Source organism: Nerophis lumbriciformis, linkage group LG21, assembly GCF_033978685.3.
Source record: "Nerophis lumbriciformis linkage group LG21, RoL_Nlum_v2.1, whole genome shotgun sequence".
In the NCBI taxonomy this organism is placed as follows: Eukaryota; Metazoa; Chordata; class Actinopteri; order Syngnathiformes; family Syngnathidae; genus Nerophis; species Nerophis lumbriciformis.
This window is the reverse complement of record NC_084568.2, coordinates 11,495,001-11,516,713: the sequence shown is the minus strand read 5'-3', so window position 1 is coordinate 11,516,713 and position 21,713 is coordinate 11,495,001. Positions and strand designations below refer to the sequence as shown.

At 37.6% G+C, this 21,713-nt stretch overlaps 1 protein-coding gene across 5 annotated transcripts in view; it reads right to left on the bottom strand.

Annotated features, from left to right (window-relative positions):
- The window catches only part of etsrp (ETS1-related protein), a 42,779-nt gene that overhangs the window by 9,323 nt on the left and 11,743 nt on the right, over positions 1-21,713 (bottom strand). For 2 of the 5 annotated variants that reach the window (XM_061983434.2, XM_061983437.2), the window contains exons 5-8: positions 21,245-21,385; positions 20,926-21,177; positions 17,703-17,821; positions 11,128-12,289 (exon numbers count right to left, since the gene is read on the bottom strand). In XM_061983434.2, the coding sequence (XP_061839418.1) occupies positions 11,999-12,289; positions 17,703-17,821; positions 20,926-21,177; positions 21,245-21,385 (803 nt within the window). In that variant the 3' untranslated portion in view covers positions 11,128-11,998. Of the gene's footprint in view, positions 1-11,127; positions 12,290-17,702; positions 17,822-20,925; positions 21,178-21,244; positions 21,386-21,713 lie in introns of those variants that run through there. The other 3 variants (XM_061983436.2, XM_061983438.2, XR_009817656.1) reach the window with 2 other exon arrangements.

The following is a 21,713-nucleotide window of genomic DNA, read 5'->3' as shown; positions in this document are numbered from 1 at the left end:
TTCGTCCAGCTCTTCCCGGGGGATCCCGAGGCGTTCCCAGGCCAGCCGGGAGACATAGTCTTCCCAACGTGTCCTGGGTCTTCCCCGTGGCCTCCTACCGGTCCGACGTGCCCTAAACACCTTCCTAGGGAGGCGTTCGGGTGGCATCCTGATTAGATGCCCGAACCACCTCATCTGGCTCCTCTCCATGTGGAGGAGCAGCGGCTTTACTTTGAGCTCCCCCCGGATGACAGAGCTTCTCACCCTATCTCTAAGGGAGAGACCCGCCACCCGGCGGAGGAAACTCATTTCGGCCGCTTGTACCCGTGATCTTGTCCTTTCGGTCATAACCCAAAGCTCATGACCATAGGTGAGGATGGGAACGTAGATCGACCAGTAAATTGAGAGCTTTGCCTTCCGGCTCAGCTCCTTCACCACAACTGATCGATACAGCACCGATCCGCCTGTCGATCTCACGATCCACTCTTGTCACGTTCAAACACAGGACATCTATTAAACAAGACAAAAGGCAAAGAATCAAACAGAGACAAAATTCAATTTGGACTCAATATTGAGGAAAAACATGGCCGCTGCACTCTCTGCACAGTCCTGCACCACGCTCTGACGAAGAAGGTCTTCCTCTCCTCTTTTAATTCAGATGTTCCATGTTCACGCACCAACATATGTCACAGCAGGAATTGGGAATATGTAAAACAGTCATTGTTTTCGGTCGCCTTGAAGTCCAAGAAGAGGACTTCTCGGGCTTGGGCTCTTCCTGGATCCAGCTGGGGCAGGTGTTGGAGGACAATGGACAACCCCTCCCGTCTCCTGTCCACAACAACTTCAAGAGGGCAGCGGGTTGTAAATAGCGTTGACCAAATAGTTGGAAGAGAGTTTGGGAACCACTTCAAAGAGAGTTCGTTTAACACTTCAAAGAGAGTTCCTCCGGGAGTTGAGCACATCCTGCCATCTGTCCGTGTTGAAATCACAGTGGCGTTTCACGAGCCTTCCCCCTCTTGCCAGGCCTCGAAATACAGCATTCATAATACAACATCTCTTTTGTGATAACTTACAAACAATTATTCCAACAACTCTTCCCTCACTCCTGAACAAGACTCCGAGGTACTTGAACTCCTCCACTTGGGGCAGGGTCTCCTCCCCAACCTTTTTTGTAACCTGCCAGATAATTGTCGTTCGCTGAGCTCTACACAATGAATCTGGGAGTTCTCAATAGGAGATGTATTTCAGAAGGCGGGGCCTTGTAAAAAAAAAAAAATCATTGTATGTGATTGGATAAACCACTTGTCCGTTATCTTGAATGACGTACTACTTCAACCACTCACATCCAAATCAATCCGCGACGCTGATGAGAGCGGCGCTGGGAAATCCAAACCCGGTCGGAAGAGCCGCCAAAACATCCACAAATAAATGCCTTCAAAACCATTCTCTGTTCATCAAAATGTAAACTACACACTATTAAAATAACAGCCGGAGGGGAATTGTAGATAACCGCCAAACGTTTGTACCAATCAATCAATCAAAGCTGACTTAATCACAAGTGTCTCAAAGGGCTGCACAAGCCACAACGACATCCTCGGCTCAGATCCCACATCAGGGCAAGAAAAAACTCAACCCAATGGGAACAACGAGAAACCTTGGAAGGGACCACAGATGTAGGGCCCACCCAGCAAGAATTTTGAAGGATGGCCGCTGATGGTCATAAGACGTAACTGCACTTTTTGTCCATGTAGATACAAATAGTGTATGAGACCAGTCTTACACACAGGGCTGCCAATTATAAATGATAAATGGGTTATACTTGTATAGCGCTTTTCTACCTTCAAGGTACTCAAAGCGCTTTGACAGTATTTCCACATTCACACACACATTCACACACTGATGGCGGGAGCTGTCATGCAAGGCGCTAACCAGCAGCCTTCAGGAGCAAGGGGTGAAGTGTCTTGCCCAAGGACACAACGGACGTGACTAGGATGGTAAAAGGTGGGGATTGAACCCCAGTAACCAGCAACCCTCCGATTGCTGGCACGGCCACTCTACCATTATGGCCAAAATAATACTTTAGGTTATTTTTATCAATATTGAAATCATGATTACTGATTGTTAGGTAAAGCAGTGTTGGGGTGTGAACAATCATGCCATTTGCAAAAAAAAAAAAAAAGGCTATAGATAAACTTTATCCATACATCTAAAGACAAGTATTCGGTTTTGTTCATTAATATGTCAGCTTTTCTCATTACATGATGTATTTTACATTTTGATAGAGGAAGGTATTATTTTTTCTTCTATTTATTTCTTTTTTTAAGTTATGTACATTTTTACGTTTTTATTGATTGATTGAAACTTTTATTAGTAGATTGTACAGTACAGTACATATTCCGTACAATTGACCACTAAATGGTAACACCCGAATAAGTTTTTCAACTTGTTTAAGTCGGGGGTCCACGTTAATCAATTCATGGTACAAATATATACTATCATCATTTTTTTTCTCTTATTTATTTCTTTTTTTAAGTTATGTACATTTTTACGTTTTTATTGATTGATTGAAACTTTTATTAGTAGATTGTACAGTACAGTACATATTCCGTACAATTCACCACTAAATGGTAACACCCGAATAAGTTTTTCAACTTGTTTAAGTCGGGGTTCCACGTTAATCAATTCATGGTACAAATATATACTATCATCATAATACAGTCATCACACAAGTTAATCATCAGAGTATATACCGTATTTTTCGGAGTATAAGTCGCACCGGAGTATAAGTCGCACCTGCTGAAAATGCATAATAAAGAAGGAAAAAAAACATATATAAGTCGTACTGGAGCCCGGCCAAACTATGAAAAAAATTATAGTCTGAAAAATACGGTACATTAAATTATTTACAATCCGGGGTGTGGATGTGGAGGGGGGGGGGGTAGTTTAGGTTCGATCAGAGGTGGGTAGTAACGTGCTACATTTACTCCGTTACATCTACTTGAGTAACTTTTGGGATAAATTGTACTTCTAAGAGTAGTTTTAATGCAACATACTTTTACTTTTACTTGAGTATATTTATAGAGAAGAAACGCTACTTTTACTCCGCTACTTTTATCTACATTCAGCTCGCTACTCGCTACTAATTTTTATCGATCTGTTAATGCACGCTTTGTTTGTTTTGGTCTGTCAGACAGACCTTCATAGTGCTTGCGTTTCAACAAATACAGTCACTGGTGACGTTCACTCCGTTCCACCAATCAGATGCAGTCACTGGTGATGTTGGACCAATCAAACAGAGCCAGGCGGTCACATGACCTGACTTAAACAAGTTGAAAAACTTATTCGGGTGTTACCATTTAGTGGTCAATTGTACGGAATATGTACTGTACTGTGCAATCTACTAATACAAGTTCCAATCAATCAATCAAAAGTGTGAAGGAAAAAAGATCCTTTTTTTATTTTAACCGTACTTCCCGTCAAAAGCCTAAAGACTGACTGCACAGTTCCTGTCTTCACAATAAAAGTGCCGCTCCATCGCGCCTGCGCTTTCAAAATAAGAGTCTCCGAAAGCCAGCGCAAACAAGCTAGCAAGCTACGGAGTTTGCCGCCAATGTATTTCTTGTAAAGTGTATAAAAACGAATATGGAAGCTGGACATATAAGATACCAAAAACCAACCACTTTCATGTGGTATTAGACAGAAAGGAGGAACTTTTTTTCTCCTCCATTTGAAAACGAGGACGTTATCAGCACTACTGTCTGATTCCAATCAATGCAAGTCATCAGAATCAGGTAATACACCAACTTATATTCTTGTCTTCATGAAAGAAAGGAATCTATATGTGTTAAACATGCATGTATATTCATTAAAACACCTTTAACATGTAAACAAAAACGGCAAAATAAATAAATATAAATTATATACTGTATATATCAATGTATGTATATATATATATATATATATATATATATATATATATATATATATATATATATATATATATATGATATATATATATATGATATGGGACGGCGTGGCGCATTGGAAGAATGGCCGTGCGCGACCCGAGGGTCCCTGGTTCAATCCCCACCTAGTACCAACCTCGTCATGTCCGTTGTGTCCTGAGCAAGACACTTCACCCTTGCTCCTGATGGGTGCTGGTTAGCGCCTTGCATGGCAGCTCCCTCCATCAGTGTGTGTGAATGTGTGTGTGAATGGGTAAATGTGGAAGTAGTGTCAAAGCGCTTTGAGTACCTTGAAGGTAGAAAAGCGCTATACAAGTACAACCCATTTATATGTGTGTGTATGTTACTCATCAGTTACTCAGTACTTGAGTAGTTTTTTCACAACATACTTTTTACTTTCACTCAAGTAAATATTTGGGTGACTACTCCTTACTTTTACTTGAGTAATAAATCTCTAAAGTAACAGTACTCTTACTTGAGTACAATTTCTGGCTACTCTACCCACCTCTGAATATATACTATCATCATAATACAGTCATCACACAAGTTAATCATCAGAGTATATACCGTATTTTTCGGAGTATAAGTCGCACCGGAGTATAAGTCGCACCTGCTGAAAATGCATAATAGAGAAGGAAAAAAACATATATAAGTCGCACTGGAGCCCGGCCAAACTATGAAAAAAATTATAGTCTGAAAAATACGGTACATTAAATTATTTACAATCCGGGGTGTGGATGTGGAGGGGGGGGGAGAGTTTAGGTTCGGTTGCTATCAGCATATTTCAGTCATCAACAAGTTTATCATCTGAGAAATAGACATTGTAACAGTGTAGGTCTCACTTGGTAGGATATGTACAGCGACATGTAGATGCAGATCCATTAAGAGTTTGAGCAGAAATGTCGTATAGGAATTAACGATACACAATAAAACATGAACAAAATGCTATGACACATGAACGCTTTTAATGTAATTACTTTGTGACATAAAAAAAAAAACCAAGTTATATAAAAAAAACCAAAAAAACATGGCGTTTACTTTTTACTCAAAATGGGACAAATTTGAGCGATATTACGGAGATAAAAGAAGGCTGTTTTAGTAACACTCCTGTCAGGACTTGATCTTGGGAGTTTGCTTTTCCGGGATGCAACGGAAAGTTGGCACGGGCGAGACGGGAATTAAGGTACATGATTTATTTATTAACTATAAATACAAAAAAAAGATCAAACAAAAGGTGCGCACAGTGGCGGAGAATAAACTATGAACAATTAAACAAAACTTGCAAACTATGGCTTGAATAAAGAAAACTTACTTGGCATGGACAAAAAAGGAGCAGCGTGAACATGGACATGAAAAAATGGACAGAGCATAAATGTGGTGTGAGGTCGTCAGGACGAACAACAGAAAATGAATGAACTTAAATACTATGGACATGATTAGTGAAAGCAGGTGCGTGACTCAAAACGTGAAACAGGTGCGTGACGTGACAGGTGAAAACTAATGGTTGCTATGGTGACAAACAAGAGTGCACAATGAGTCCAAACGTGGAACAGGTGAAACTAATGGGGTAATCATGGAAACCAGACAAGGGAGTGAAAAGACAGAAACTAAAGAGTCCTATAACTAAACAAAAACATGACTTAACACAAAACATGATTACACAGACATGACAACTCCTAATGTGTGACTCAAACGAGAGAGTTGGGTCGAAGATAATACCCAGGTTCTTTGTGTAATTGTTTGGATTGTCAAATGTTAAGGTGGTTTTATTAAACAGGTACCGGTGTGTAAAAGGAAATCAACTGTAAATTTCCTTTTCTTATTAGCATTACGATTACAGCAATACAACACTTATGTCAATCAAATTTGTTACTTAGTGAAGCACAAATTAGTCCAACTTTGTCTTTCAGCGATCAGTACTTAATTTGTGGACCCCTCCAGATGTGAAGACATGATGTACCTCCAATCTTTTCTTCAGCAGTCACTCGAACAGTTTGTTTTCTTAAGAGTGTATAAGTCCACTCCATCCCATTTCAATATTTTTGCATGATAGCTTCTAAACTAGCATCTAAACATTTTAAAATGTGTCTCAATTTGCACTGAAACATTTAAACATTACAAAAAATGTTTAACATGTTTGGAATGTTTGATGTTTACTCCTAACATTATTAGCTCTGTCTCTGGCATTTTAATACCTTTTAAAACATTCCAAACCTTTGCTTTGGTATCTTAATACATTTTAAGACATTTCGAACATGTTAAAACATTTTAAAAACACGTTTTAAAATGTTTGACATTTTTGATGTTTGTTAACCCCTAACATTTGCTCGATGTCGGACTCTGGCATTTTAATACATGTTAAAACATTAAAACAAATGTTTAACGTGCTTAAACTTTTAGATTTTTACCCCTAACACTAGCTCTGTCTCCGACTCTGGCATTTTAATACCTTTTAAAACATTCCAAACAAAAAAAATTGTTTTAAATGTTTAAAAAGTTTAACATTTTTGATGTTTGTTAACCCCTAACCTTTGCTCTGTCTGACTGTGGCATTTACTACATTTCTAAACATTTCAAACATGTTAAAACATGTTTTAAAATGTTTTTAAATTGTTGATGTTTGCTAAACCCTAACCTTTGCCTTGGTATCTTAATACATTTTAAGACATTTTGAACATGTTAAAACATTTTAAAAACATGTTTTAAAATGTTTGACATTTTTTATGTTTAACCCCTAACCTTTGCTCGATGTCGGATTCTGGCATTTTAATACCTTTTAAAACATTCCAAACATGTTAAAACATTTTTTTAAAATGTTTTAAAATGTTTAAAATGTTTAAAAAGTTTAACATTTTTTATGTTTGTTAACCCCTAACCTTTGCTCTGTCTGACTGTGGCATTTACTACATTTCTAAACATTTCAAGCATGTTAAAACATGTTAAAACATGTTTTAAAATGTTTTTAAATTGTTGATGTTTGTTAAACCCTAACCTTTGCTTTGGTATCTTAATACATTTTAAGACATTTTGAACATCTTAAAACATTTTAAAAACATGTTTTAAAATGTTTGACATTTTTTATGTTTAACCCCTAACCTTTGCTCGATGTCGGACTCTGGCATTTTAATACATTTGAAAACATTTCAAACATGTTAAAACATTAAAACAAATGTTTAACATGCTTAAAATGTTTGATGTTTACCCCTAACACTAGCTCCGTCTCTGGCATTTTAATACATTATAAAACATTCCAAACATATTAAACATTTAAACACATATTAAACATTTAAACACATTTTAAAAAAATGTTTTTTTAAATGTTTAACATTTTTGATGTTCGTTACCCTTTAATACCTTTTAAAACATTCCAAACATGTTAAACATTTTAAAACATTTTTGAACTCTGGCATTTTAATACATTTCAAACATATTAAAACATTTAAACCTTTTAAACAATGTTTTTTAATGTTAACATGTTTGAAATGTTTGATGTTTGTTAAACCTAACCTTTGCTCTGTGTCTGACACTGGCATATTAATACATTTTAAACATTTAAAAACATTAACATTTTATAAAATGTTTTAATACATTTCTTAAAAATTTTTTAAAATGTTTGAAGTTCAACTCCTGCTTCGGGTGTGACTCTGGCTCGTACACAAACATGGTTGGACGCTACAAGCTGTTCGTGCTGCCGTTTATGTTGCTCAAAGGCTGAATATAATTAGACTTCCGTACCTTGTGGGAAGCTGTAAACATCTTGTTTAACCCTAACATCTTGTTTTTACACTTAGACGGTTAACTAGTAGCTATAACACTGGTTGACTCGTAGTAGCAGGACTCGGATTGTCTTCTTGAACGCTTTTTTAAGCACTTCCAGGAAGTCACGTGACAAAAAACAATACTGTTGCTTTTTTATAGTTCACATTTCTTGACAGGATATTACAGTATGTACAAAGGAACACCTCAGACCAATAACAACTGTTTACTTATATTTGCATTGGGAAGTCCCACAAACATGTGTTGTGTTTTTATTTGTACACATTTTATTGATAAAAGATAGTCCACACATTCTGCAACCTTCACAGCTCAAGTGACAATCAGGTTTGTTTGGTCGTTCTAATCAGCAAACAGAGGTAGACTTGAGTTCTGTATAAAAAATATATATCATAAATGCACAAAACTCTACCATATGGACACTATTTACAAATGCATGCGTTCCTAGAAACCAAATGAAATCACGAGGGAGCAGTATTGAGGCCACACTGGAAAGAACTCCAAATTTTAGCAGAAATGTTCTAAGTTTGTGAGAATAAAGTGAAACAAATCAGAATGTTAGCAAAAGAAGTCAGAATTTGTTATGAATGAATGCCAACATTTGCCACAGAAAATGATAGTTAAATATATTATGACCTTGTTCCTACAAAAGAACATCATTCATATTTATAGTTTTAGTTGAAGTAAAATTACAACTTTACTTTTGCAAAATTACAACTTGATATATATATATATATATATATATGTATATATATATGTATGTGTGGGGAAAAAAAATCACAAGACTATTTCATCTCTACAGGCCTGTTTCATGAGGGGGGGTTCCCTCAATCATCAGGAGATTTTAATGGGAGCATTCAAATTAAAATCTCCTGATGATTGAGGAAACCCCCCCTCATGAAACAGGCCTGTAGAGATGAAATAGTCTTGTGATTTTTTTCCCACACATACATATATTGCGCTCTACTACGGTATCGAGCACTATTTTTTGGATAACCTTATTAAGACATATATGTATATATATATATATATACATACACATACAGTATATGTACCGGTATACATATATACAAACACACATATCTATACACACACACATATATACGTATGTATGTGTGTATATACACACATACACATTTTCTATTTATACATACACATATAGGGATATATGTGTACATATATTTATATATACACACATTTGTATACACACACACACATACATACACATATATATACACACACACATACATACACACATACACATATATATATATACACACACACATATATATATATACATACATACATGTGTATATGTGTATATATATATATATATATATATATATATATATATATATATACTGTATATATGTGTATACAGTGTATACTGTATATTAACTTATATATAAACTGTGTGTGTGTGTGTGTGTATATATATATATATATATATATATATATATATATATATATATATATATATATATATACACTGTATATATGTGTATACAGTGTATACTGTAATAACTTATATATACTGTGTGTGTATATATATATATATACACACACACACACACACACACACACACACACACAGTAAATTATAGTTAATATACAGTATACACTGCATATATACTGTATGTATGGATAAATAGATACATATTGTAACCATAGTGTTGTAATATTGTCAATACTATTTTTTTTTTTATTATTTCACTAATTTGTTTTTATGAATATTGATAAGCTGGGATAAACTCCAGCACCCCCTGCGACACCGAAAGGGACAAGCGGTAGAAAATGGATGGATACCATATTTGTAGTTCGTCTAGCTGCTGATAGTTGTGTTGTTGTTGTCGCCCTCAGTGTTGTCCCCAAAAATGTGTTGTTGTTTTTTTGTTTGAATAAAGTTTCAACACAAATATTGATACGGCAATTAGGGATGGGTTCCGTTCACATTTGTAACGATACGGTACCAATTATCGGTAATTGGGTATCCATACCGGTAGGCAACGGGACTAACTTGCTGGAATTTTGTGTGTGTTAATAAATGTTAATTGTTTGATGACAAAATGTAATTTTGCAAATCTGATTACGATAAGTGCACTGTCCAGTTGATTCTTCTTCTTTTCTTGTTCCATTTGAGTCTCATTCTCAATGCTATTAACAATCATAATAACTTTTATGTACAGTGCCCTTTTTAGTTGCACTTCCAAGACATTAGAAGGCGCTCCTTGATATGTTGAATGTGTAATGTTGCGTCCTACAAAGGGTTTGTACTGTAATTATTGTGCAGATTACACACCAGCTGTTTGATTGTAACATCTATCTTGGTTGTAGTTTACATTACCAGATATGGAGGTGTTGAAATCGCCATGTAAAATGACTAATGCTAATAGCAGCCTGTCTATGGCAAATCCAATGTAAATTAGCATCAAGTTAGCGCATTTTGAAAGAGTGGACCTTTACTTGAAGTTCAGGTGTTGCAGAGGTATCGAAAAATGGCACCATTTGGTTTTCCTGCTCAGTGGTCTTGTGGTTAGAGTGTCCGCCCTGACATCGGTAGGTCGTGAGTTCAAACCCCGGCCGAGTCATACCAAAGACTATAAAAATGGGAGCCATTACCTCCCTGCTTGGCACTCAGCATCAAGGGTTGGAATTGGGGGTTAAATCACCAAAAATTATTCCCGAGCGCGGCCACCGTTGCTGCTCACTTCTACCCTCACCTCCCAGGGGGTGGAACAAGGGTAATTTCACCACACTTAGTGTGTGTGTGTGTGACTATCAGTGGTACTTCAACGTGAATCAATAACCGGTAGTACCGACGGAATTCATACGAGCACTTGAGAAACATGTAAAAACACTTTTTAGACTTAAGAGTTAATCGTTCATGTTATCAGTTTTGAGAACTTTTTTTTTTTCCCTCTTTCACTTTCTCTTGTCTTTTACTGTAACCAGATGTGCGTATGTTCTGTAACTGTATCTGTGTACTGTTAGTTTCATTTATTATTATGAGAATTTTATTTTCCTTTTTCCTTTCTTTTATTTGTAATTGGATTTGTGCATGTTTTGTAACTGGATCTGTGTATGATTATTTTACTTTGAACTTTTGAAAAGGACCCCAGGAAGACTAGCCTGGCGTTTGTGCGTCGGCTAATGGGGATCCTCAATAAACAACAAACAATAAACGATACTAGAGATGTCCGATAATGGCTTTTTTTGCCAATATCCAATATTCCGATATTGTCCATCTCCGATATCAACCGATACCGACATATACAGTTGTGGAATTAACACATTATTATGCCTAATTTTGTTGGGATGCCCCGCTGGATGCATTAAACAATGTAACAAGGTTTTCCAAAATAAACAACTCAAGTTATGGGGAAAAAATGCCAACATGGCACTGCCATATTTATTATTGAAGTCACAAAGTGCATTATTTTTTTTTTTAACATGCCTCAAAACAGCAGCTTGGAATTTGGGACATGCTCTCTCTGAGAGAGCATGAGGAGGTTGAGGTGGGCGGGGTTGAAGTGGGGGGGGGAGTGGGTAGGGGGTAGCGGGGGGTGTATATTGTAGCGTCCCGGAAGAGTTAGTGCTGCAATGGGTTCTGGGTATTTGTTCTGTTGTGTTTATGTTGTGTTATTTCTCCCGAAATGTGTTTGTCATTCTTGTTTGGTGTGGGTTCACAATGTGGCGCATATCTGTAACAGTGTTAAAGTTGTTTATACGGCCACCCTCAGTGTGACCTGTATGGCTGTTGACCAAGTATGCATGCATTCACTTGTGTGTGTGTGTGTGAAAAGCCGTAGATATTATGTGATATTAGAGCGCCTTTAAGGTTTATAGGCGCTCTGTACTTCTCACTACGTCCGTGTACCACTACGTACAGCGGCGTTTTTAAAAAGTCATACATTTTACTTTTTGAAACAGATACCGATAATTTCCGATATTACATTTTAAAGCCTTTATCGGCCGATAATATCGGCAGTCCGATATTATCGGCCATCTCTAAACGATACCTATAAAAGTTTTGAATTCGGTACCCTTCCCTAATGGCAACAATTATTTATTTATTTATTTAAATATATGGTTTGACTTTAATCTCACAGTATTAGTGTGACTTTTGCTAAAAAGTTGATGTTTCGGGTGAATGCGAATGTATGTTCAACCCTACGGTCGACAAGTCCCTGCGACATTACTCACGGTACTTGAGCCATGGTTGGAGGAGGCGGGGTTTACTTTGAAACATGGTGGCCTGTGGAACCGCATCCGGCGCCGCCTCACTCCCATCGCTCGCTGCTGAGCTGCGGGGCCGCTGCGCCAGCCGCTGCCGTGGAGTCCGTGTGGCACGGCCACGACTCTGTGCCGCTTTGCAAAATGTCGAGGCTGGCCAGAACCTGCTGTGCCGTCTTCCCCAGCATGCCCTGGATGTCGCAGACGAAGCGGTAGACGTAGCGCTTGCCCGCCGTCTTGTGGATGATGTTCTTGTGGTAGTAGTAGCGGAGGCCCCGGCTCAGCTTCTCGTAGTTCATCTTGGGTTTGTTCTTGCATTGACCCCAGCGCTTGGCCACCTGGGAAGGAGACCCAAATCCAATTAAAGCTGCGATAAAACTGTTGCGAGGGCCCTTCCCAATGCCCCCAAAACTTTCAGGAAGATCAAAACAAGCGGAAGGAAGTTACCGCTGTTATATTTTCCACCACACGGGGGCATTATCCACATCTAGTCATGATCAGACTACAACCTAAAAGCCTAGCTTATCAGTCTGGAAGGAGATCCGATCATTTAAAGTAGGTGTGTCAAACTCATTTTAGATGGGGGGCCACATGGGAGAAAAATCTACTCCCAAGTGGGCCGGACTCGTAAAATCACGGCACGATAACTTAAAAATAAAGACAACTTCAGATTGTTTTCTTTTCTTTTTTTTAAATACAACAAGCACATTCTGAAAATGTACAAATCATAATGTTTTTTTACACTTACATGTTGAGTTGAGTTGGAGTTTATTTGGAACATGCAAGCAAACAACATGATACGTCACAATTTCCAGTTTCTCTTTTCAACATGTATCGAAAAGGAGTAGGAAGAATACCAATAATTTACCTTTATTATCAACAATAAAGGTAAATTATTGGTATTGTTCATTATCAATAGCGCTATTTCTATTGGTATTTGTATTGATCCATTTGTAGTGTAATAATGCTCATTGTCATTTCTGTATTATTTTTTATTTTTCGCTAACTGCTTATTTGCTATTACTTTTACCATCATATTTGTACATGTCATATTTGCTGATGTTGCTCTATTGTTGTTGTTGTTTGCTGTTGTTGTCTCTCTGTCTAATCCCCCTCTTGTCCCCACAATTTCCCCCTCTGTCTTCTTTTTTTTTCTCTTTCTATCCCCTCCTGCTCCGGCCCGGCTGCACTAAATGATAATATAAATACATTTAATAAAGTCAAATACAAATAAGGCAACAAGAGAAGTATCCTACACTTCTCTTTTGTAAAGTAAATCTGAACAGCCGACATGGGCATCTACATCAACTATATGATTTGCCTGAGAAGCTGGACAGGACACCAAAAAAAAAAAAAAAGGAGTAGGAAGAAGCAGAGCTTATATAATCCTACCCCCTTTTCTTTGACATAACAGTTGCTAAAACTTTTGTTCACTTCCTGTTCTCAATTTATTTACAATATACTCCATAAGTAATCGCAATAAAAAATAAATAAATGAATAAATAATACTCGGTGAAGTAAGTTACAATTCATACGGTAAAATGAGTAAGATTATTTTGAAAAAATTAACAAATGGATGAAATAAATTCAGAATGTTTATCAAGGTTCTTCTTCTTTGTACTTTGTAAACACTTTAAGTTTGAAGAGTTTCTTGAAGTGGATCATATTAGTACATTGTTTGATTGCTTTGCTTAATCCCTTCCATAATTTAATTCCACATACAGATATACTAAAGGTCTTAAGTGTTGTACGTGCGTACAAATGTTTTAAATTACATTTTTATCTAAGATTATATTTCCCCTCTTTTGTTGAGAAGAATTGTTGCACATTCAGTTTATTTGGAACATGCATACGACACAATGTAATGCATCACACAACTGCAGTTGTTTCATTCCAGCGCGTCCGAAAAGGAGTAGGAAGAAGCAGAGCTTATTTAATCCTACCCCTTTTCATACCGTAGCAATTTCATCCAATTTCCTTGTTCTATGTAACAGAACAGTGAATTCATAAATAACATACCATAGTAAACATACAAATATTAAATACATAAATAATCTTTGTCTCAATAAAAAAGGAAAAAAAAAGGGTTCAAGATGTTAATCATAATTCTTGTTCTGTGTACTTTGTGAACACTTGTAGATTGAACAGTCTCTTAAACTGAATCATATTGGTGCTTTGTTTCATTTCTTTGGTGAATCCGTTCCATAATTTAATTCCACATACTGATATGCTAAAGGTTTTAAGTAGAGATGTCCGATAATATCGGACTGCCGATATTATCGGCCGATAAATGCTTTAAAATGTAGTATCGGAAATTATCGGTATCAGTTGAGGTGGCGACTTGTCCAGGGTGTACCCCGCCTTCCGCCCGATTGTACCTGAGATAGGCTCCAGCGCCCCTCGCGACCCCAAAGGGAATAAGCGGTAGAAAATGGATGGATGGATGGTTTCAAAATTATCGGTATCAAAAAGTAAAATGTATGACTTTTTAAAACGCCGCTGTGTACACGGACATAGGGAGAAGTACAGAGCGCCAATAAACCTTAAAAGCACTGCCTTTGTGTGCCGGCCCAGTCACATAATATCTACGGCTTTTCACACACACACACAAACACAAGTGAATGCGAAGCATACTTGGTCAACAGCCATACAGGTCACACTGAGGGTGGCCGTATAAACAACTTTAACACTGTTACAAATATGCGCCACACTGTGAACCCACACCAAACAAGAATGACAAACACATTTCGGGAGAACATCCACACCGTAACACAACATAAACACAATAAAACAAATACCCAGAATCCCTTGCAGCACTAACTCTTCCGGGACGCTACAATATACACCCCCGCTACCCCTAAAACCTCGCCCCCGCCAACCCCGCCCACCTCATCCTCCTCATGCTCTCTTAGGGACAGCATGTCCCAAATTCCAAGCTGCTGTTTTGAGGCATGTTTAAAAAAATAACGCACTTTGTGACTTCAATAATAAATATAGCAGTGCCATGTTGGCATTTTTTTCCATAAATTGAGTTGATTTATTTTGGAAAACCTTGTTACATTGTTTAATGCATCCAGCGGGGCATCACAACAAAATTAGGCATCATAATGTGTTAATTCCACGACTGTATATATCGGTATCGGTTGATATCGGAATCGGTAATTAAGAGTTGGACAATATTGGAATATCGGCAAAAAAGCCATTATCGGACATCTCTAGTTTTAAGTGTTGTACGTGCATACAAACGTTTGAAATTAGATTTCCCTCTAAGGTTATATTTCTCCTCTTTAGTTGAGAAGAATTGTTGTACATTCTTGGGTAGCATGTTAAGTTTGCATTGTACATCATTTTAGCTGTTTGCAAATGCACCAAATCGTTGAATTTCAATAATTGTGATTTAATAAGTAAAGGGTTTGTATGTTCTCTATATCCAACATCATGTATTATTCTAAATGATAATTTTTGTAACACAGTTAGTGAATGAAGTGCACATTTTGAAGTTGTTTCCCCATATTTCTACACAATAACTCAGATATGGTAACACTAGCGAGCAGTAGAGAATATGAAGGGATTTTTGGTCTAGAACAGTGGTTCTTAACCTGGGTTCGGTGAGTCGGCCTCAGGGGTTTGGCAGAGCCTCCACCACAGCGGTCAAGACACACCAAACTCATGAATTGATTAACGTGGACCCCGACTTAATGAAACAAGTTGAAAAACTTATTCGGGTGTTACCATTTAGTGGTCAATTGTACGGAATATGTACTCTACTGTGCAGTCTACTAATAAAAGTTTCATTCAATCAATCAATCAATCGTGTAAATAAAAACTTCTCCCTATCGGCGTATCTGTACTGTAAAGTTACAATTTGAATGACAATTAAAAAAAAAAGTCTAAGTATTATGGATACCCCCCCAAACAATGTTCCCTCTAATTTTCCATCTGATTTGCAAGTGTGTAATTTGTTGTGAGTTCATGCACTGTGTTGGTTTTGTTCTTTGAACAAGGTGATGTTCATGCACGGTTCATTTTGTGCACTAGTAAAAAAAAAACATACAACTTTGTCTTGAATTTGAAAACAAATAAAATAAAACATTTTATTTTTCACTAAAGAAGGGTTCGGTGAATGCGCATATGAAACTTGTGGGGTTTGGTACCTCCAACAATATTAAGTGATTTTTGGTCTAGAACATGTTTTGCTTTGTTCATTATTGACGTGTTTCTTGCTACTTTATGTTGTATATTTTTTACATGAGATTTCCAATTCATTTTATCATCTATTATTACACCAAAAAAATGTGTTTTCTTTTACCCTTTCAATATATACTCCGTCTATTTGTATTTGTGTTTGACTTTCCCTTCTACTGTTACCAAATAGCATACTGAGATTCAGGGCCGGCCCGTGGCATAGGCCGTATAGGCAAATGCTAAGGGCGCCGTCCATCAGGGGGCGCCACGCCAGTGCCACAAATGTTGGAGAAAAAAAAAAAAAAAAAGTTGGTACTATTATTTCTAAATACAAAAAATAATCCCACGTTAATTCAAATGCAAAGTAAAGCCTATTTAATAGAAATATTATTTGTTACAACATTACGCCACCCCCCTCCCCCCGCACGGTGCGCCCCCTCCCTTCCCGTATCATGACTCTTTTTGGACGTCACCACATCAAAAAATCAACACAAGATGTCAAAACGGCCAAAACTGTTAGGTGCCCAGGGGAGAAAAGAAGAGGAGGAGAAACGAGAAAAGACAGAGGTAGCAGGTAGGTAACGTTAGCCTACATTAAATTATTTGTCTGTTACAGAATGTGACAGTAACCTGGCTTTTTAGCATTAAGCTAATGTTACATGATTCGGCAATTGCTAATCAATAAATAGCTAGTTCTGTTTTAACGTTGGGTTAATATTGTGGAGGGGCTAAATTGTTATGGAAAATAATAATGTAATGTTAGCTAATTACAGTACTCCCACCTTACATTCCTCAGGGACATTTGTATTAGATCTTTTAAGCAGGTGTTTTTTGTTTACATTGTTATTGCCTTCTGGTTAGCTAATGTTTGACCTGCAGGTAATAGTCACTTTTCTACCCCTTTATTGTAAGTTAAAAAAAAAAGGTCAAAGACAAAGCTATTCGGTTTCTTGTGAGTATATACACTTCACTGCCGATGTGGGGGGGGGGGGGGGCGCCACCTAAAATCTTGCCTAGGGCGCCAGATTGGTTAGGACCTGGCCTGCTGAGATTCAAAGATAGTCTGTTTTTGTCAAACCCTCTTTTTAATTTGTTCATTTCTTTTGTTATTATTTGTATTATCTTCTGTGTGTTCTCTCCTGAACAAATTGATGTTGTGTCATCTGAAAATAAAACTAACTTTAAGTCCTTTGTAACTTTACAAATGTCATTTATATAGAGATTGAACAATTTTGGTCCGAGTGTTGATCCCTGAGGTACACCACAATATATATTTTTAGCTCTGTGGAAGTGTGTTCGCCTATCTTCACGTATGGCTTCCTGTTTGGTTAAGAAGCTTCTTACCCAGCTCAAGACCAACCCTCTAAGGCCATACCGTTCTAATTTGTTGTTTAGTAGAAACAAAATACAACAAAAATGGTGAGTTTTCATGAGTGTTAAGGGCCTCAAAAATTCGATTTAGAAAAATAACTCACGGAGCAATTACAGACTTTGCTGCTCGGGGCCCTAATTAAAAAAAGAACCAGGAAGGACCCTCCACCCACCCAAAAAAAAGCCGAGCCTTACCTCAGTTGGGTCGGACATCTTGAACTCCCAGCCGTCCCCGGTCCAGGTGATGAAGGTGCGACAGGTGGAGTCCAGGAGCAGCTCCAGTAGAAACTGCCACAGCTGGATCGGGCCAGAACCTGATTAACACAGGTGCCCGGCGTTACCATGGTAACCAAAGAGCGCGCGTATTTCTTTATAATGGTTTGTTGCAGAGCCAGATAAAAGTGCAGGTTGGCGTTAACTCGCATTGAGGCCAAGAGCAGCAGTTAGAGCTTTGGTGAAGTTGAGTGCGCATGCGTGGAGGCTGGCACACAAGCAATCTAATGCAGAATGCCGCCATCTGCAGGAGTAGGATGGAACTGTATCTCCATATATATCATTTGTGCCCTTTTTAATTGCATTGTAAGGTGCAAAATGTTTCCTTTTGTTGACTTTACAATTGGACAAATAAAATAAAATACATACATATTGAAATAATTACTCAAATGTGTCATAATTAATTATGATTGGAATTAAATACATGTGTTATTAAATGTGTCATAATTGGATTTAATTGTTTAAACATTTAGAATTATTAAATTTATTTTACTTTTGATTTCGTTATTTTTTATTGTTTCATGAACACTTTTAATTAATTTCATCCGTCAAAGGCAGTGGGCGGGGCTAACAGGAATCTAGTCCAATGAGAGCTTTTGGATGTCTTTTGAAAACATGGCGGCTCAAGAGGATATAGCTGCACTTTTGGGGGAGTTTCTGGTGGATATTTTCGAGCTTGTCGAGTGTCTGTAGGTAAGACCTACTGACCCAGGGCACATTGAAGGGATTTATTACAGCGCTCGGCTGTTTTTAACATCAAGTAATACTCCTCTGCGTGCCCGGACAAAGTTTCACGAATACACGGAAATGCCGAGTAACCAATCAGGTGTTAGGACCCGCCCACTGGCTTTGACGGCTGAGTTTGACAGATACAATACTTTCAACATAAATCATGAAAAAATTAATTAAATCACGAAATATTCGATGAATTAATTAAATTTAATTTTACGTAAAATACATTTAATAACACATGTATGTATTTCATTCCAATTATAATGAATTATTTCAAGAGTGCATCCTCTCGGTAGAGCACTACAAAACGTGCTCACTATGACGTATTTATGACAAAAAAATCCAAACAAAAATGTTGCATTAATTTTTTTGTGTAGATCAAAGTGTTTTATATACTGTGCTCCTGAGTTCAATTTGAATTACGAACATTTATTTATTGTATTTTATTTTTCAATAGTGAATGGTTCAGGTCGGTCAAAAAAAAGTTATAGTTTAAAACCTCTAAAGGCTTAGTTGGCCACAAGCTCTTATTTCCAAAATTGTGTACACTACTGAATTGCGCTTATGTGGACACTTATACTGCCATCTGGTGGTGTCAGAAGAGTATAACATACAATGGAATTTGGAAAAAAAAAAAAAAGTGTAAAAATAAGAATTAGCATGTCACTAAACATGAAGTACACGTTTGTTACTTATGGACTAAGTACATCATACCAAAAGATGATTCTTAGTTTCTATTCTAATTAGGGTCCAATAAGCCCAAATAGCAAAGAGAAATTAAAAAGAAGCATGTAAACAAACAGCTTGGGCCTTAAGAGGTTTTTAAATAAGGATTTATTTTATTTTATTTTATTTTTTTATTCATCAATCCAACAAAATACACAACACAAATAAGGATTCGATTTTTTTTCCCCAGGCAAATTGATGAAGTTTAAATATTGTCTTTTACAGACTAAAACAATAGCAATAAAGTACTGTATAGACCTGGTGGTCTGCAACCCGCGGCTCTAGAGCCGCATGCGGCTCTTTAGCGCCACCCTAGTGGCTCCCTGGAGAATTTTCAAAAATGTACGAAAATGGAAAAAGGTGGGGGGAAAATATATTTTTTGTTTTAATATGGTTTCTGTAAGAGGACAAACATGACACAAACCTTCCTAATATGAGAAATCCCACTCTATAACTCGAAAAATTGGCGAGCGCCGGTGTATTCTACTAATTACGGGAGTCCTTGAACTCACTGTAGTTTGTTTACTTGTATAACTTTCTCCGACGCTGCCACAGAAAGACGTGTTTTATGCCACTCCTTTTTTGTCTCATTTTGTCCACCAAACGTTCTATACTGTACATGCATGCACAAATGTGAGCTTTGCTGATGTTATCGACTCACGTGCTAATCAGGCATATTTGGTCAGTGCATGACTGCAAGCTAATCGATGCTAACATGCTATTTTGGTTATCTGTATTTACATATTACATCATTATGACTCGTTTGTAGGTATATTTGAGCTTATTTAATTTCCTTTACTTATGTCCTCTGTGCATTTAATTTATATTTGCATGTCTCATAACACATTATCTGTATGTAATATTGGCTGCATTTCTGATAGTTGTTTGTGCGCCATGTTGTTCCAGACCACAGCAAACATTACCCAGCTTGCAAAGATTGTAATAAATCCATTAGAAGAAGACAGCCTACTGTTTCCTTTCACTTGGACACACACATCTATACCTTTGGCCATTCTGAGACAGTCATTTCCAGGAGTTATCTCACCTACTGAGAAGCCTCCGTTTTACTAATGTTTTTTAATGTTGTAAAAATGTGTTGAATAAATATGAAATTTCAACATTTCTGTCAACAAAGATTTGCGTCAGCATGCACACATAGTAATTTTTTATTGTAGGCTAATATAGACTATATATGGTATCTTGTCTCACTAGGAAGTTATTTTCCCCAAAAGCTGAATGCTTTATGTTGAGCCCTACAAAGTGTTTGTACTGTAAGCATTGTGCTTATTATGCACCAGCTGTTCGATTGTAACATTGATCTTAGTTGTAGTCTCCACTGCCAAATTTGGAGGTGTTGAAATCGCCATGTAAAATGGCTAATGCTAATAGTAGCCCGTCTATGGTAAATCCAATGTACATTAGCATCAAGAGAGTGCTTTTAGAAAGAGTGGAGCCTTAGTTTATGTTTGAGCGTTTACTTGCTTCGTCGTTGGGCTGAGTCGGTCCTGATGTTTACGTGAGCATGTGTTTAGTCTGCAAGCGGACATGACGTCAACGTGCAACAAAAGGTATCTAAATATGGCACCGTGGGATTTTACGTGAATCAATACCCGAAAAGCACGGAATTCGGCAGCCATCCCTGAATGCAACACAGGAAACAGTGTGATGATGAAGGAGGAGTCTCTACCTGGATAGGCGGACATGGCCGCCATGTGGCTGTCCCTCTCGGGCCGTGGAAGGTTTTTGCGTTTGACCACACGGGGGAAGTAGTGCTCTGATGGCTGAGGACTGGCGGGGGCGGGGCCTATGGAAGGTGCGGAGGGATGTGGCAGGGCGGTGCTGAAGCTGGCTGAGGAGTATTCGGACCAAAAGGGTCTCCTCTGACCGTCCGAGTCGTAGACGTCGCCCGAGTGACGGGAGTAACCGGACTCTGACTCGCCTGCAACAAAAACAAACTCTAGTTCCACTTTGAGGCTTTATACTGTAATCAGCCGTTGAGATCTTACTTTGTGACGCGTTTGATGCTTTCCCAGTCAGGAAGGGGCTGTGGCTGCCCTCCACGGCCGGGCTGAACTGTCCGCTGTGTGGCCCCAGGCTCTGATAGGTCTGAGGGGCGGCTTGGGGCTGCTCCACTATCAGCCCGTCTGCTGGAGGACAAACTACATTCATCAGGAAAAATGACTTTTGACACATCAATGTGTCCAAACCCTATTTTTTCATTTCCTAAAAATACATCACATATATATTGGAAGACAAAGCATTGTGTTCATTTTTAACTGATAACCATGAATTTATGCAGTACTAGTTATTAGGGGTGTCAAAAAAAATTAGATTTCGGATGAGTCGTGATTTTTATTTGTAACGATTCTTAATCGATTTTAAAAAATCCAAATAAAAAAAGTATTATTATTGTATACATACACACACACATATATATATATATATATATATATATATATATATATATATATATAT